Source organism: Amblyomma americanum, chromosome 10 (assembly GCF_052857255.1).
Source record: "Amblyomma americanum isolate KBUSLIRL-KWMA chromosome 10, ASM5285725v1, whole genome shotgun sequence".
Lineage (NCBI taxonomy): Eukaryota > Metazoa > Arthropoda > Arachnida > Ixodida > Ixodidae > Amblyomma > Amblyomma americanum.
The window spans coordinates 135911135-135929539 of record NC_135506.1 but is presented as its reverse complement, the minus strand read 5'-3'; the positions used below and the strand labels follow the sequence as shown (position 1 = coordinate 135929539).

The 18405-nt window shown below is 45.6% G+C and overlaps 1 protein-coding gene across 1 annotated transcript in view; it reads left to right on the top strand.

The window, feature by feature from the left end:
* Positions 1–16437, top strand: part of LOC144107158 (mitochondrial tRNA-specific 2-thiouridylase 1) — a 129462-nt gene extending 113025 nt beyond the window's left edge. The window contains 2 exon segments of the mRNA XM_077640152.1: positions 393–635; positions 15588–16437. Of these exon segments, the coding sequence (XP_077496278.1) occupies positions 393–635; positions 15588–15722 (378 nt within the window). The 3' untranslated portion in view covers positions 15723–16437.
* Positions 16438–18405: the final 1968 nt, after the last annotated feature.

Below are 18405 nucleotides of genomic sequence, written 5' to 3'. Positions count from 1 at the left end.
ACTCAGACTACAACACATTCACTAGGTCCACCTTTATTCAGCTTGGACTAACAAGCCTTCGTGGCCTATGAGGGTAGTATGCTCGTCTCGCCATCCAAAGGTCCTGGTTCAATTCCCACCCAAACCCAAGTTATACCAATTTTCTTTTCAGCTCAATTACTTTTCTTTGGTTACCGGAACTTCCCTGAGAAATTCGGCGTCAGTTTGAACATTCTTTGGCTTGTTCCTGAATTTCATTAATTCTTTGCCTTCATTGTGATATTTCACTCACAGCCAACAACGCCAGCTTTTCTGCAACACTCTCGTGTTAAAATGAATAATTTCATTGGGCTGGCAACAAAGCGACCACGTTGAGAATGACAGTGCATTTGTGTGCATGGGGGCATTGGCAGGTGCCTGGCCAGCACCATCCGGCCCTTTACTGGCGCACGCTGTACACGGGCAAGCCACACTGGATCTGCCGGGAGCCGCCCTGGTGCAGTGCTGGCAGTGCAGCACCCTCCCTGCGCTGCCTGTTCCGGACACAGCACCGGAACGATCTGGCCTGGTGCACTGTGCACCCAGAGGAGTCGAAGGGATGCAACCGCCTGCGGGTCCACCTGGACGACTACCACAGGGCCATTGCCATTGGACAGGTGGGCGGAAGAAAGTTAACGAGAGCTGGGCTGGCTTGGCAAGTTAACAGACATCACTCGGGGAGACTTTTACATCACATGAGCTTTGACCATCAACTATGTGCGTGCTTTTGAGCGTGTATGTCTATATATAGGTGCGGGAGTAAACGCCCAGGGCACGACGTACGCCGACCAAGTGCCCTGTGCAGTGCCCTGTGCGGAAGAAGATGAGGTGCAGGGAGCGCGCAGACGGGGATAAAGATTGGGGGCCGCCGGCGGTGTTCCTTGGGCTATCGGACTTTGTGTGCTTTCCTTTGGGTGGGACTCTCATCTCGTCTCGTTTCATATTTGAGGCGCGGGGAGCGCGCGGAGGAGCGAGCGCACGCAGATGAGGGTAAAAATTTTGGGCCGCCAGCAGTGTTCCTTCGGCTCTCCGACTTTGTGTGCTTTCCTTTGGGTGGGACTGTCGTCCCGTTGCAATATATATATGAAGGAAGCACACAGTCACCCAATATATATATATATATATATATATATATATATATATATATATATATATATATATATATATATATATATATATATATATATATATATATATATATATATATATCCTCGACCTTCCTGTGCACGTCATCGGGGACATCTCTGCAGCGCCCGAGGAATGATCGGGTCTTCTCTAGAAAGACTAGGACATCCGAGCTGGAAACAATCTCTTCCTCTTCGTGCGCTGATCCAGTGTTGGCATCGTCTTGCTCACGCACTTGATTCACGATGTCTTCGGTGGTGAGCTCCGCGGATGTAGCCGCCGCGCTGTCGCTATCCACATAATTCGAAAGTCGCTGTCCACGGTAGTTGCCCAGCCGCAGACGTTTTCTTGAGGGAGCCAGCTGCGACACTCGATGTAGTTTTACGATCTTGTCCCGATCTTGGAACATCGTTGCTATTGTTGACGGTGTAATGCCAAGCTCCCTGCACAAGTCCGCTTGCTTTTTTCCAGCAGCTGCGACAGAATGTCCGCTTTTTCTTTAAGCGAAAACTGGCGTCGCTTCTTTTTAACGCGGGGGCCAGGAGAACTCATTGTCAGCAAAGCTAATGCACAACACAATCACAGCGCCGATAACTTCGCAGATCCTAACGTTCGCTGTCGACGTGGTGACACTGCGCTGAATAGGCTTAAGACTGCTGCGCAGTACGTATGTGACCACACGCTGGGTGGATGATAATGGCCTTACCCTTTGTATCGGGCGGCAGCTCGCGCCGCCTCGCGTGATGGCGATACCGCTGGGGCTGTATCCGTTGCAACGAGTTCCCCAGCGCATAGCTGATGCTTCGGATGATGATGACAGGCGTCAGCTTCAGGGATTTGGTACGGAACTTCGTAATAACGAAGCGTTTTGCGACGAATGCGAGATTAAATTACATACGTTATTCTGAAATATTCGGTAATTTGAAATTCGTAGTACTGAAAGTTTTTTACATTGAAAGTATAGGCATTTTGGCGGGAATTTTTAAAAAATTCGTAAATCTGAAAATTTCGTTAATCTGATGTTCGTAGTAACGAGATTTTACTGTATATAAACGTTATAGAGGTGACACACGGTGGAAAAGTAATGATCTTTATTCTAACGTTTTGACCAGGGTTGGTCACTCTGACGAAGAGTGGTCACTCCGATGAAGGCCAGACCCTGGTCCAAACGTTACAATAAAGATCATTACTTTTCCACCGTGTGTCAACAACTCTATTACGTTTATGTTGTACCGGATCCATCCGATCTTCAACCCATATATATATATATATATATTAGTTGACAACATAAAGGAAATGAGGGGCTCGTTTGACAAACATATTAAGGAAGCGAACAGTCACCGAAACCAAGGTGCATAGGGGAATGTTTGTAATTTTTTTTATTTGCAGTGCCAATAAATCGGTTTAAAGAAAATTACTTATAAAGCAGCAGAAATCACAACCATGCCGCCGGTGGGATCCAAACCCACGACCTCCAAATATCGCGTCCGGTGCTCTTACCAACTGAGCTACAGCGACGGCTGTCCAATCTGCTGCTTTCGTGGGTATTTATGTTTACTGGGTGTGTAAGCGAACCTTGAGAGTGTTCACCAGCGCCTCCCTCGTCCATAGCGGTGGACGTAGCACGTCCTGTAATACCGCGAGTGTGACGTAGAACGTCATCTAACGGCGAGGGCGGAAACTGTGCGAGAGCCCTCTTATGCTACCTATGGCAACAAGACTGCCAGAACCGAGACCCCCGTTAAGCTATTAGCAGACAATGTAAAGGAAATGAGGGGCTCGTTTGACAAACATATTAAGGAAGCGAACAGTCACCGAAACCAAGATGCATAGGGGAATGTTTGTAATTTTTTTTTAATTTGCAGTGCCAATCAGTCGGTTTAAAGAAAATTACTTATAAAGCAGCAGAAAACACAACCATGCCACCGGTGGGATCCGAACCCACAACCTCCGAATATCGCGTCCGGTACTCTTACCAACTGAGCTACAGTGACGGCTGTCCAATCTGCTGCTTTCGTGGGTATTACTTATAAAGCATTATAAGCTTTGTAAGCTTATAAAGCTTTATAAGTGCTGCTTTATAAGTAATTTTTCACCTCACCTGCTATGTTGAAACCACATTCCTTCCATTTGCGTCTGTGCAAGAAGTTGCGTCTTTTATCGTGCATCATCTAGTTCTGTGCCATGGTTCCCCTAAGGAACTTCTGGGATACCGCGGCTGTGTCTTCCTCTCAGACAACTTCAAAGCACTGCATCGCCAATGCAGCATTGTTACCACTCTACAATGGCCTACCACCCTCAACCAAATGGCATGATTGAAGGTTTCAGTCGCACATTGAGCAGCATGCTGGCCATATATGTTGCCTCTGACCACTCGTATTGAGACCGAATTCTCCCATTTGCAGCATGTGCTTAAAACACTTTCACACAGATTACCACTGGCTTCACTTCCTTCTTCCTTCTTTATGGCCATGAGCCAACCTGTACCATGGATACTGCACTTCCGTATCGCCCTGATGTGTCCGAATCTCTGACCCTTTCTTAAGCAGCGACATATGCTGAAGAATGCCGCCAGCTTGCTTACTTTCTTACAACACGGGACCACAATCGCCAGAAGCACCTTTGCACCCCTACCAGTCCTCTTCCATCCTATACCCAAGATTCGCTTATGTGGCTTTAAGTTCCGTCAACCGGTGCCTGTCATGCCACGAACCTCCTTTCAAACTTGAATAAAGATGTTGCGCTAAAGAGACGAGCACGGGAGGAAGACACAACAAAGACGAACGCTGCTAACAACTGGCTTTATTTTCCGTAACAGATATCAATGTATAGGTGTACACATCGCATGTTGTCATGACACTAGGGCGGCTCTGGGCTTCTTGACAGAAAAAAAGAGAAATGTGATTACATATCTACAATCGCAGAAATAATGGGTATCAAAATGTATCATCAGCGAAAAAGGGGGGGAAGGGGGCCAAGCAGGCATTGGAGATGAACCTACAGAAAAAAAAAAAAAAAAACAAGCACGCACGAAAGAGGCGGCGTTATTCTTACAGAAAACTTTCCAGAAAAGTGTGCTCGGAGGAGAACAAACTTATTGACGCATCGCTAATGCAATGACTCGGTTTTTTGTTAATGTGGAAAGCCTCCAGCGAAACTCTGGCTTTTTTGCTTATGCTCCTGCCCAGAATCTTTGCTTCTTTAAAGCGGGGCTCGCACTTGCACGTGAGAACATGCTAAACTAAATTCGCGAGCTTGTCTTTGTCTTGTAGTATTAAGTTTTGAGCATGCTCCCTTAAACAGTCGTAGAGACAGCACCCCGTCTGCCGTATATAGCATTTTCCGCAGGACAGGGGAATGATGTAGACCACTCCCAAGGCACATTTGATGAAGGCTTCTTGATGTTGCTTCTTGCAACTGCACGCAACTTCTTCGCAGATACGGGGGCATAGTTTGGCCAACTTATTTGGCACATTGTGCCTGCTGGCCACTTTCTTGAAGTTATGGGAAACCTTATGAATGTAAGGCATCACCTCGGGTTTGGCCCTCGCGCCAAGCCCCATACCAAGCCAAGCCAAGCCAAGTAGCAAGCCCATAACGTTGTAGCAACCCACGTGGCTGGCAGTGCGCATGATGCCGAAAAGGACGAAGTGTCCTCAGCACGCGCTGGTGAGAATACTCGGGACCTTGGCCAGGGCTGGACGCTGCCGCCGCCGCTCCACAGCTATCTACGGTCCGGCAGCTCTCAATAAATGTGGCCGCGGTCGCCTTCCTTGGCGACCTCCACACCGTGTTATCTGCCAGACCTCTCCAGTGAACTAAATTACTGAAATGCTTTCGCCACCCCAAGATGCACACCATTGCGGCAAGTACACTTCTCCCACCTTAAAGGGACACAGGAGAAATTGAAGTTGGCTTGTATCGTTAGAATACCAGCTCCTGATCATAAAAACGCCACTCTTACTGAAAACAAAGCTCTTGTAAGGTATAAAATAGCAAGAACCAAAATACAGGTATCGCCGCCACAGGCCAATCTCGCAAGTACAAGCGTGATGACGTCATAGGACAAGAGACGCCACCTTGGAGGTATTTTCCTTACTCCATGGAAGCCACAAATCTCTGAGGCTGACAAAGGAAGGTTGCACGGTTCAATATTCAAGTACGTTTTGTTTGGAAACCGATAGTGCACTTTTATCACACAAAGAAGACAGACAAAAGACAACCTGAATGTTGGAAGCAAAGAAAACCGATGCTTAGTGTTGCCACAGGCGGCCAGGAGAGTTTTGGTTTGTTATGGCGCTTCACGTCTATCAGCTTTGCGTGCCCCGTGGTTTTGTTTTTGACACGCCTCGATTTACAAGCGCCGAACAGCAGAGGAACTGCAAGTGCCGCTTCAAGTGCTAGGTAACATTTGAAGGAGCCTGTTAAGGCTGGTCAGATCATCGCCACGGTTGATGAAAATCTATGATGGCACAATGGCCGGTGAGGGTACAAGGCAGTTAGCAGTACAAAGAGCACTTGTGTCTTCGTATACTTGCCCGGCGATACGTTCCCGGCTGTGCCAGTCAGCTTCGAACTACTTAGCGGAAATCGTTTATTAGGGATGGGAGACAAGATACAAGGCAGTTAAGAAAAAAAATTGCTGATGGCCTAGCTCTGTTATTCCAGGATATACGTAGCGAAAGCACGGAGACTTCTGCATTGGAAGAGTGCATTCATTAGATGTGCCTTTATTCATGGTTAAAGCTTGAGCCGTCGTGGTGGAGTGGTAGCGTCTCCGCCTCAAACGCCAAGGCCCTGGTTCGGTTCCGAGCCTCGGCACAGGTTTTTTTTTTATTATTCAGTGAGTGTGCAGGGAGTTCAGTGACTCCCATAGTTGCCGCCACCGAAAATGTTGGTTAGCGTTTAAGTGCAGGCGCTGTTAAGGCGCGTTTATACTCCGGCGTAACGCGCGTGCATGCGCTGCACGGCGACGTCACGTCGGCCAAAGCGAGACCCTCTATACTCCAACTGTGCTTGACCGCCGACGCGTTCAGCGGCTTTCGGCGCACTCTGACCGCACTGGCGGAGACTTGAAGCGCGTCTCTATTTTGCGCCGAGTGTGCCAGCCGCCGCTGGCCCGGCCAGACTGGTTCGGCTCCGCAGCGAGGCGCGCGTTGTGACCTCATATGCCTCCTCGGTGTGCCGCCATGGTGAAATCGCTAGTTCGCAGCCAGTAAAGCTTTTGCTTTAAAGGAGATTTGGAACCTGCAGAGACCGTGACTCCTCCAACTTGTTTGTTTGCGGCTCCATTCAATAGCTTCGGCAGTTGGGCGGAGCTGTTCTCTTCGAGCTCTCGGCTAATTTAATCCATTCACAGTACACATATGAAGGTACATGCAAGTGGGCGAGTGAACCCGATCCAGTGGACCACGAACCTCCAAAAACGCGCGGAACCTGTTGAAGTGCCGTGCATCAATTTTTCTTTCAAGCCGCCAACTTTAAACGCGAGTGTCCTTGAGCACCCATCCATTTTTTGTGGCAAAAGAAAAATAAATAACCTGGCCCTTGCAATCATGAGAAACCTCCTCAACACTGCCTGCTGCACCGTGCAACAGCAGCTTTTAAGGAATCACAATCCACTTGCCCCAAAGCCTCGGCCAGCCTCTGATGGTAGCGACGTGCCGACCTTGTCCTCGCGACTCTCCGCACTGGGGTTAAGATATTTAATTAGCAACGGCTGCTCACTGAGAAACGGGGAAACAACCCGCCGGCACCTAACCTAACCGTGCTCCCTCAAAAGCATCGCACGCTCTGTGGGGCTGAGGTCGTTGAAATGCAGGCTGGAGTTTTTTCAAGAACTTCGTTAGCGGATTCAGGAACGGGATCCATCATAACGCAGGCAAGACGCTGGTGCAAACGTAAACGAAGTGACAGTAGCGACCCCCGATAGATGCCTTCATCGTGTGGTGGCGGTTACGTTCATTTCGGCTACTCCTAGACCACACCGCTAGCCACCAGAAATCTCAGACTTTGCGTTTACGTCACGTTTCACGTCACTCCATCCTGTGACGTTATAAGAGGACGCTGTGACGTCATAAGAGTGTACCGAGTTTGAATCAGAGGGCGGGAAAAACTTATGTAGTGATAGCTATATTACGGTAGCATTTCGAGCCTTCAGCGTGGCGGTGGTGGCGCCGCCACCCCCTGGCTGCGCTGCCACGCTGTCACGTGGTTGGTCACGTGGTGCGGAGCAGCTGCCGGCGGTGCGGTGCCGTGGCTGATCACGTGGTTGGTCACGTGACCAAGTTCCACTCTGCCAGCTGTAGCTATCGCGTCACTTGAGGTTTAACCAGAGCTAAACCACCGACAATTTTTCAACTTCGAATCCAAATTTCTCTGAAATAAGTGCATTTTTCGCTCCTGGACAAGCAGCAACAAAGCCATGAAATGCTGAACTATCAGATTTTGCTAACAAAAAAAATTGAGAGTTTTCCTCACTGTGCCTTTAAGTCGTACTATGATCCGCCTATCGTGCGTGCTCCCTAAGTCCGCAGGATGCCTCCTTTTTTGCCGGGAGGTAATTGTAGCGTAGCAGCCATGGTCACTCACTGTGTTGAGCTGTGGTTAAAGAAGACAACCCAGGTGTGAAGCTCGCTCGCATCCCGAACGCTTGGCTGAGCCTTGTTTGGGCGTTGCAAGGTAACCTAGGTTCCGCTGCGCCACATCCCATCTCATGTAGGCTATAATTTAAAACCTTGAGTAGTTGGCCATGCTGAAATCGACGATGTCGTGACTTAGAAGAAACAGGAAATAAGTATTTTGAACCTCGTTCATGCAACAAGTTGTGCACTTATGCAGGTTGTCATCCTGCTTTAAACGTGCCCCTTAGCGCTTGGAGGCATCAGTTCGCCAGCGCCGGGCAGAGCATGGAGGATTGCTGCACACAGTGTATCCTCTCCTTCCTTCCCACCTGCAATCCATGCATGGGAGTTCTCCAAGCCTGAGCTCTACTATGATGCGGTATGTGGCGCTTTGCACCGACTGGGCTCTGCAGAGAGTCAGCGGATGAATAACCCAAGCAGCGGCAGCAAGCAAGACACCGGCCGCGTGCTTTGGAGCAGCGGATAAAGCGCGGGTCGAAATGGAATCTTCCGAGCGAAGGAATTCACTGGTGGGACTCGTCAGATTCCCCGTTTCTTACAGTTGGGTTCGCCGCATGAAGGTAGACAGCCCTTGGGCCCTGGTCGGCCCTGCTGCTGCAAACAAAAGAGCTCGCGACTCCAAGGCACCAAGATTCCTCCTTGCGTGTCTGTCTGTGTTCACGTGTGTGTGTGTGGTCACGTGTGGCGGGGTGGAGCCTATGAAGTTGCTACCGTATCATTGGACGCTCGTCAAACAGTTGGATTCTCTAGTTAGGTCAGAATAGCTTGTTGTCGGGCAAATTGGCTTTGCATGATATAAATGAAGTGGGTGCAAAACTTGGACAAGGACCGAGAATAACTTCGACTGGCAAGCGCTACTACCAACTGTTTAATGTGGTGTGACACACAGAATATGAAGGAAATATACTGGCATGGTGCAAAGACAGTGGAGGCACACACGTCAAACAATTGCATTTCAATTATCACAAAAACTAATTGAGATAAGCACATTCAGCGGTATAAATCTGCAAAATAGCATCACTCATGCAGTGATCAGATAACATTTTAATATGGAAGGCCTCCAACACAAGCCAAGCTTTTACATTGGCGCTCCTGCCTAGAATTTTAAGTGTTCTCAAATCTCGCCCTACACGTGCTGACACAGGAAGAAACATGTCATACAAGATTTGAGGTTCTATCGTTATTTTCTATATTTTTCGCATGCTCCCGTAGCCGGTCATTAATGCAGCGGCCAGTTTCGCCCATATAAGAAGACCTACAAGAAAGGAGTAAGCTGTACACAACTCCTTTAGCGCATATTGACATAAGAGATGCCATGTCTCTTTTTACAGGCACCCTCGCAAACGCCAGATATGCGGTGGCAAAGCTTAGATAGCTTGTTGGGGGCTGAGAATTAACAAAGGTACGTGGTGCCTGCCGGCCGCCTTCTTGAGGTTGTGCGACATTGAGTGCACATATGGGGCAACCATTGGCTTTGAAGACGAGAGATCGTGTCTTCTTTTTAGAGCACCTTTTTGTTTCTGCAGGAGGGTTTCAGCAACAGCAAAAATAACCGGGCCAGGGAAGCCTATTGCCAAAAGGCGGGAGACCTGATTGTTGAAACTCTCCTGCATGCCATGAGGGCATGACTTTTAGAAGAGCAGACTCCAGGCAGAGGGATACAGTGGCTCTTTTCACAACCTTGGAGTGTGATGAGTCGCATCTCAGCAACTCTTTGTTGGCACGGGGGAATTACATCCAGCAAACGTGGCTATCACAGAACCTAAGCTTTAAGTCCAGGAACCGTAACTGTTGATTATCAGGTAGTTCATGTGTATAAATCAACCCTCGTCCTAATTGATTAAATGCAGTTAAAATCTGTAAAACAACCGGGTCAAGGGATATAAAGGTCCCAGCCCTTAAAAGAATTAAAAAATCATCTCACCTTCCAATCTTTGCGCTTCACTTTCGCCTCCCACAGTTTTTTCTGTGTCTCATATCCCGTGAAAACAAAAATCATCGAACACTTTTCTTTGCCAAACCAGCTCAGAATGGAATACAGCAGCCGAGCACGCTTGTTTTTGCAATTTCACAGTTGAGTCACCCAGCATCCGGCGTATAACACAACAGCTTAGCACTCTCCGCAGCAGCGTCATGAAAGTGACTTGCCCCAAGGTGGCGACCACGGAGAAGGCGGTGGCGTGGTGCATGTCAAAAGGTGTCACCACCCAGTACAGCAGCGCTAGCATCGAGGCAGCCTAGCGCTCCTGGACAAGTTGCACCATCTAGTTTGCTTCTAGAACACCATCTACTTCATTTCAGTTTTGTTTTTTCATTTTTTAACATGAGGAAGCAATGTGTAAATGAAACTTTGAATGGATGTAGTCTGCCGGTCACCAATCATGGCGTCCATTTCGCTGCGCACTCCTCAAAAGCGAAAGGCTACACTGAGCACTTTTGTCGGTTCTTATGCTGACTTTTGTTAGAGCAGCAGTGGTTTGTTAGACAAATAGTTGAATGGTCGGACTTCAGTTTCGATTGTGAGACTTCATCTAAGAGGCCTTGGACATCAGCGCGCATGTTTCGTTTTACCATTCACGTTGTATTTTGTGTAGTGCACTTAATTTGTAAATGATGAGAGTGGTTTTATTTAGTGATTTAGGGTCATTGCAACATACTGCCAAGATATTCTGCCAAATTCGCCAGTTTTGATTATGATGATGTCAAGGAAGGCCGTGCCCCCGTTTCACCTGTAGAACCCATTCACTACCAACTGAAAAAAAAGAGAGAAAAGGAGGAACTGCAAGCTTTACTCAAAAAATCAAGAACAGAACTCAGAACAAGTGTAATGTGCAGCACATCCCACATCTACCTCCACTTCATGTCCTCATGTGACTGCTTTCTCTAGTGGCACAGCAGTCATGTTATGTTGCCTAACTTGAAAGGCCACGGAAAATGAAAGTGCAGTGTATTGCGTACACAGCTGAAAATCGCAAGTATGGTAGCTCATAACATTTGCAACATTTTGCATGTTTAAATTTTTTTTAATCAATTTCTGGCTAAGTGCAGCTGCATATTTTTGTTTTGTTTGTGTTCTTTTTTTATGTTACCAGCATATTTTACCAATAAATTTTTGAAAAGTTTTGCACACACAACTCTGGCGTTTTTTCAAACCAAAATATAATGAAGCTGGATAGAGCGAATTATGCTTTATATCAAACACTCGGAAGTTCTTCTAGCATTATGCATGTAAAATGTATTTTTTATAACCAACTACACATTTTATATATCGAACTCTGAGTGCCCGCGATTAGTCACCAAACGCCCGCCAATGCGCTGCTGTGCTGGCTGTTGGTAGCATCAGGGCAACCACGCTGCCCGGCCACGCTTCAGCAAAACCCGTGAAATGCAGGAGTGGGAGCAGCCTTTTAAAATCTGTGGCATCAACCAGCCTCGCTTTGCAGTGCTCCTATTCAGCAGCCGCCTACCACATGATCAAGTACGTGCAATCGTTGTGGCTTCGGGAGAAGACTGCCTACAAACGCTACAAGACGTCGTCCTCCATGTTAGCATTTGCGAGTCGTGCTGCTATTCTGCTCACTTGACTCTGGCTGTGCCTGCGTTGCTGCACGCTTGCTTTCCGGCGCTTCATCCTGCAAGATGACAACAAAACAGTGGCAGGTCCTGCCGAGGAGCTTGCAATGAGCGGATGCAAAATTTGCCTCCTCCTGGATAACCGTTCAGCACACCGCTGCGGCTTCTCGCTCAGAATCATTGGGCTTTGCTTCCTGCCACCGAACGCAGCAGTGCTTTTGCAGCCACTTGATAAGGCATCATCCATACATTCAAGCTATGCTACCGGAAGCACGTGGTTAAGCAGCTTTTAGTGAAACTGTAGGTTAATGGAGAGTTGAATATTTTTATTTTTTTATTTGCAAATACTGTTGGCCGTGGGGCTGTTATGGTGGTGGAGCGTGACACTTGGGGAGTAACATGTTTCCTTTTGATGATACAAAAATACAATGTCATCGTCATCTACACAATCATATTTCTTGCTGCTTAATGTTTGGTAAGAGTACTCAGTGCTTGCTCTCAGATGTGCAAGTTGTTTTGGGGCCAAGTAATGGGAACTATTGATATTGAAGGAATTTCTTGAGAGCTGAAATAAAAATTTTAGTCTGGTCATTCGGCGACGTTCGGCTAGAGGTGGAAAATTGAGAAGACGCAGCATGTCTGTTACAGAATCAGTTCATGTATATATTATAAGTCCAGCTGCTCTTCTTTGCACACTTTCAGGTTTCTTTATTAAACCACTTTCTACAGGATCCCATATAATGCAGGCATGTTTTAATGTAGGTTGCACGTAAGTTAAATAGGCAGCTAACTTGGCAGATTGTGAGGCCGGTTTTAATCTTCGGCGCAAAAACCAGAGTTTCTTTTCAGCGCCTGAACAGAATTTTAGTACATGATTTTTCCAGCTTAGATCTCTAGAAATGAGGACTATAAGGTATTTAAGTGTTTCTACTCTGGTAAGTGCAGTAGATCCGAGCATATAACAGTACCCATGGGCATGTTTGGTCCTGTCCATTATATTAATTTACTGGCTGTAATCAGAATGATCCGTCGTGCCTAGCAAGACATGACTTCAGATGCTCGAGACCACCATGCTTGAGAGCTCTACTTCCAACGTGGTGGACTATATCATGAAGGCGTGGAAGCTGCGAGTGTGACGCACGCAGTGCAAGATGGTAGTGACATTGCCATGCTGTGGAAGGAACTCGCCGATGTTCCAGACGCTGTATTAACAGAAGTTGCCTCGAGGATTTTTTTTTATGGTTGATGACGACGTAGCTGCGAGCCTGTTAAACTCAAAATTTGTTTCCAGCGTGCTGTCTAGTGCTACTGAGGATCCGCCTCCAGAAGATGCTCGCCTGACACTTCGCGAAGCTCTTTCTGCTACCAGTGTGCTGTAACGATACTGCTTGGGAATACAGAGAAACAAACTGAAGTTTGTTGAAATGGTGTCGCATGTCGAACTGCGATTCTCCTTAATGGAGCTGAACACAATGTTCAGGAAAAGAATCACTGCCAATAGCAAATAGGTGTACATTTCTTGCCAACAAATTACTTTTGGAGTAGAATTCATAGTGAGTGGCATGGTTTTTCTTTAATCTTTCACTTTTACACTCCACGTTCACAACCTCGTATGTGATGAATTTGGTACTGGAGTTCATTATACGTGGGTTTGGGTATATTGGATTATTTCATATATCGAACAAATCACGTTGAACCACGCTGTTTGTTATAACCGGGTTTGACTGTCTAATCAATGAGCTACAGTTTGCTGTATTACAATGCGCAGTGTGTTTAGCAATTCTTGAAGAAATAAATTCTTTTTTAAAACACTCAAGGAAAGAGCTAATTCTACTAATTTTTTCTTTACTGGGTGTCACTGCTATCATTTGTGGGTGACATTTTTTACTGTGTAGCACTGGAAAGCACCAGAAGACTTTCGATTAATTGAATTCTATTTGATTTGAATTAAGCAAATTTTTCCAGTGTGACAGGGCTTTAAGTGGGGCAGGGCCCACTCAAAAATTACCAGGCAAACTGAAGAACTTTACATACTGCAGCTCACCAGAACCATACAGCCACACAACAACCAGTCCACTGTGCAGTGAACCACAGAGAATTGAACATGCATTAACATGCAAGTGCTTGCGGGTAGCATGCATGGACAGCTGATGCCAAGAATTTTAAACTCCTAACTGCCCTCCCTATCGAACAGTGGTTAGGGCGCTTGACTACCGTGCTAGTGGACCCAGGTTCAATCCTGGCCACGGCGGTGGCGTTTCAATGAAGGCGAAACGCAAAAGGCGCCCGTGTACAGTGCAATGTCGGGGCATGTTCAAGATCCCTATAGGTGGTCTAAATTAACCCACAGCATCCACTCCACTACAGCACCCCTCACAGCCCATGTGTGGCTTTGGGATGTTTAGTGGCCTTTCAGCAAAATTGTTTTTATTTCTTGGTCCATTTTTGAGCATAGCATTAGAAATAGTTTGATGGCTGCTCTCACAAAGTTTCACTGTTATAATTCCAGAAAATTTTCTCAAATATATATTTTTCCTCTAAATCTTGTGCAAAGGCTGCAGAGTGAATAAAACTTCATAGAAGGCTGGTTCAACTTTCATTGTGTACCTTTTGGCGTGGTACAGGTCAAGACATTCTTTTAATTTTTTTTTCCAAAGCGCTAATTTTCGTTTTGAATTTTTGCAATGCAGTGTCCATTCACATATCTAGAGAGAAAAGAAACTTTCATGTAAGAAATTTCAAATTCACAAAATTACAAAACAAATATCTTGCACTGCGGTCCTAGGAGAGCAAAAAAATGGTGGGTGCCAAAGTATATGAAATAGTCGTGGAGAAAGCAGCTCCACGAGGGGAGTATCTAAGCAGAGAACGGAGAAAAATGCCTGTTGTTCATCCCTGCAATGCGGAGCCACCGCTATGCATGAAACAAGTTTCTTTAGAGTAGGTACTTCCCAGTCGATTGCAGAAATTCAACTTTTGGACACCTTAAAAAAAAGAGGCATTCAAGCAGATATGACAATATTACAAAAATTAATATTTTGGCCGGGATTTCAAACTCGCATGCCCCCTTCAACACCGAAGGGAGCAATTTACGAAGTCATAACCAGTAAAAATCTTTCCACTCTAATTCTGCAATAAAATTGCACTGCTAATTAGGAATATTTGTAAAGTTATTTTGTAGTGCATAGTTTTAATTGTGCTTTCATTTTGTACATTTGACAGCATTCACATACCGGGGCTATTTGGTGGTCGAGCTTGTCCAAGCCTCCTCCTAAGCGCATGCACGGAATATGCAAGTAAAAGTTTTCCTCCAGAAACCCGGGTAAAAAGTTGAGGGTGTGCAAATTGCATGCGTAAATACAGTAAAACATACGCTCGGCAAAGAACGAAAAGAGACGAGGATTTTGAGGCCCCAGTTCCTTGAATGTTGTGAACAAAGACATGCGTGGGTCCTGAAACTTAAGTGTTAAAAATTGCTTTTCTTCGTTATTTGACGAGTATGTGTTCTATTTCTTCGATGATCACTATGCTTTCCACTTGCCAGAAAAATTCTGTTGAACCCTTGAGTGTGAGTACCAAGTCTATATCCCTGGGAAAGACATCCGGCTAGATCGAGAGGGGGAACATATGGGAATAAGTAGAAGCCTCCTGAATGTGCGGAACCTTCTACAGTTAGCAGCCTCACTGGCAACACTCTGCTGCCGTCACATTACCAATAATATCGTGTGCTCTTTTTCCTGTAGATAGTGTTTCCAAAAACTGTTGTGCCGTTGCTTGGAACAACTGTGCGTAGTGCCACAAAAGGAAGTGGCATCCATACCATTACATTGCACGGCATCCATCCGCATACTGAGTAGATTTGAATCCTACATTATGCCTATCATACCGGCAAAGAGTTGGCTAACTGCAGCAACAGTGCATGCTTGCGACTAATTTAGTTCAATAAAATCAAGCCTTCAAGCTCTATGTAGCCCAAAATGTTAGTCGTCTATAGGTCAGTATGCATTCTTAATAGGAGCTTAATGTTTCTTCAACAAAGTCCAAAGTGTCATACAAGTCCAAATTATGGGAGTCCAAAAAAACTGGTCAGTGACTGTAATTGGTAGCTGCACTGTATGGGTGCAATAATTACCCAGTAGCTTAAAAGTGGTCTCAGGAGCATGATTGTACCTCCGTGGCTAATGAAACGCATTTACGCTCTTGATTTTTTCCTTCTTTGCTTTGCAGTTCATAGTGATGTACGGCACGGATGGCGAATGTTACGGGAGTGCCAAGATCCTGGGCGTGGGGCCCAGCCTGTATGAAGAGCAGAGGCATCAAGATGAGTGTCTCTCACATCACGCGAGCAGTGGTGGAAGGTAGTGTCAGTGCCTTTCTAGGACAGCACCCTGCATTTCCTCATGTGCAAGGTCGGAACATCAACCATTGCAGGTTTATGGAGCCCGACTTTGGGAAAATTTTTTTAATACAGTAGCATTTAGGTTGTCGTCTTACAAAACATTTCTGGGTTTTCTGTCTTGAAATTCTCTGATTGGTCAAAAGGGTCATGACGTCATCAGCACCGTGTGATCTCCAGTGAACCAATCATAGGGCACCGCTAAATTTTAATATCTTAAGACCCCCACCCCCGAAAATTCCAAAGGACTCCGAAAATTTTAGAACTAGGCTCACCACAGAAAATGGACTAACATGAACTAGTGGGGACTGATGTGTGGACTAATGGTCGGATTAGTGCAATCGCATATGATAATCTATTGGAAGGCACTTGGTCATTCTGTCTAGAAGGCGGCAGCTCATGCATTCCATCTAAGGGCAACGGAACCAGTTCCAACGTGAGTTTTAGCAGTAATATTGCAAGACCATTAGACGCTCACTGTAGACACCATAGTAGGCAACTTAAATGCTGTTGCACATTCTCCTTTAATAACGTCGTTAAGAAGGCCCCGAGGTTTTTTTGTGTCCAGTCACTTTACTTGAGGCTGCACAGTGTAATTAGCATAATCAGAGTTAGGCTGTACATATCTATGCTATGCTATACACAAAGACAATGATGAAATAAATGTTTTTTTTTTGCTGATATTATGTTCACTAATCTTCTGACTGTGGGTGTGCATGTTCATACACTGCAAACATAAATGCACATGCAAGAGGGTGCTGAAGTAGGAACCTCCTGTGAACACCACTGCATATTCAACAAGGCTGTTTCTTGGGCTAGTTAATTGCTCATCATAATGAAAACATAAGCACACAATTAGACAGGGACATGAGAGTGCTGTGTGTTGTCTCTCTCTCAGGTCCTTGTCATGTTGTGCCCTTATGTTTTAACCACTCCATATGGTGGTGGTCTGCTACAGTCGGAAACAACTCGGGAACAAAAGAGCTGGTGCCCCTCAAAAGAGGTCCTAGCTCCAGCCAGTGGTGTCCACCAATCTTCATGACCTCGGGGTTAATCTGATTAAGCTGTGGCTAATCCCCTTTCACCTACCACCCCTTGTGATACCAAACTAGTAGGCACAAGGGTCATGAGAATTGGTGGACACGATTGGCCGGAGAGCCTCTTTTGAAGTGCATCTGCCACTCTGTTTTCTGTTTTTGAGTTGTATATGGCTAGAGTCTGTAGTAACCAAGGCATAATAATAGTTATTTATTTATTTTTTATTGAAAATGCCTACAGTGCCCATGGCGTTATTGCAAGGGGGAGAATGCATAATAAACAAATCAATAGGCCAGAAAAAAATAAAAATAAAAAAGATCCACAAAAATACAAGTCATGACAAGCAAGCACAGGATGAAGACCACTGCACACTGCTACCCATTTGATAACAGGGTGCGGAACATTGACTCATAGCGGTGCTGGACAATTTGCTGAAGTAGCGGATTGCGGTCATGAATTGCTAGTGGGAAAAAGGCGCTTTGATAAGTGTTAGTATTACGTTTAATTTCCCTAATTTTCCATCCATGATCAAACCTTTTTGACCGGAAGTGCGGTGGAAGCAAATAAATGTCTTTGCTTACTTTGTTTTTTCCGTGGTAAATTTTATATAGCATTTCTAATCAAAATTTGGTTCTTCGTGTAGATAAAAGCAGCCATCCCAGCGTTAGTTTAATGTTAGTAACACTACTGTTGCAGTTATAATTATGGGAAAGAAATCGAGCAGCACAATTCTGCACATGCTCCAGCATGTCAGTCAAATTGAAAGTTCACGGAAGGTAAGATTGGAGGAAAAGTAAATGCCGAGGTATTTATTATCAGATACTCTGGACAATACAATTGAGTCTAATTTATATTCAGCCAAGAATGCATGATGCCTGTAAAGGAAATAAACTGACTCATTATTGGATTAAAGGACATCTTCTACTTCAAACACCATTGTTGTACACAGTCCAAGTTACTCTGTAAATGACAGGAATTTGAAAAATTGTTCACAAAGTGGTAGATGGCACAATCGAATGCACATAAACATATTTTACATGTCATCTCATTCAGAATGTCATTAATATACACTAGAAACAGCAGAGGCCCTAAAAGAGACTCATGTGGTATGACTGCCTTTATTCTGAACATTGACACATGCTGGCTGTACCCAGCAGTCATGACGGGCAGCATGAACAGAAACATACAGTTTAGAAAGACCATTGAATTGGTGCAAATTAATTAACACTTTAGAAATATGCTCGCAAATATTTACTGACTGGCTTTTGTACAGTTGTCTTGGAGGTCAAGCGAGTGCATCGAGCGAGAGAGAAGAACACTTTATTAAAGATAAGCAGTGTAAGCACATATACTTGCTTAACAAATGTACTCATGTCTTTATAAATCATAATTTGGAAATTTCTTATTCGTCACTGTGTGACTTTTAGGCAGGGCTTTATCAGTCCATGGAATTGCTTACGCTGCTGTGTGACCGGCGCTGTCAGGAGTGAGGCCCTGAAACTGCTGGCTAAAGCAACCATTGCCTTCGTGGAAGCAAGCTAACCGCTTCCTCTCCACCCCCGTTTTGCCTCTTCAGTGAGCAGAAGTTCCAGCGGGACTATCAGCCTGGAA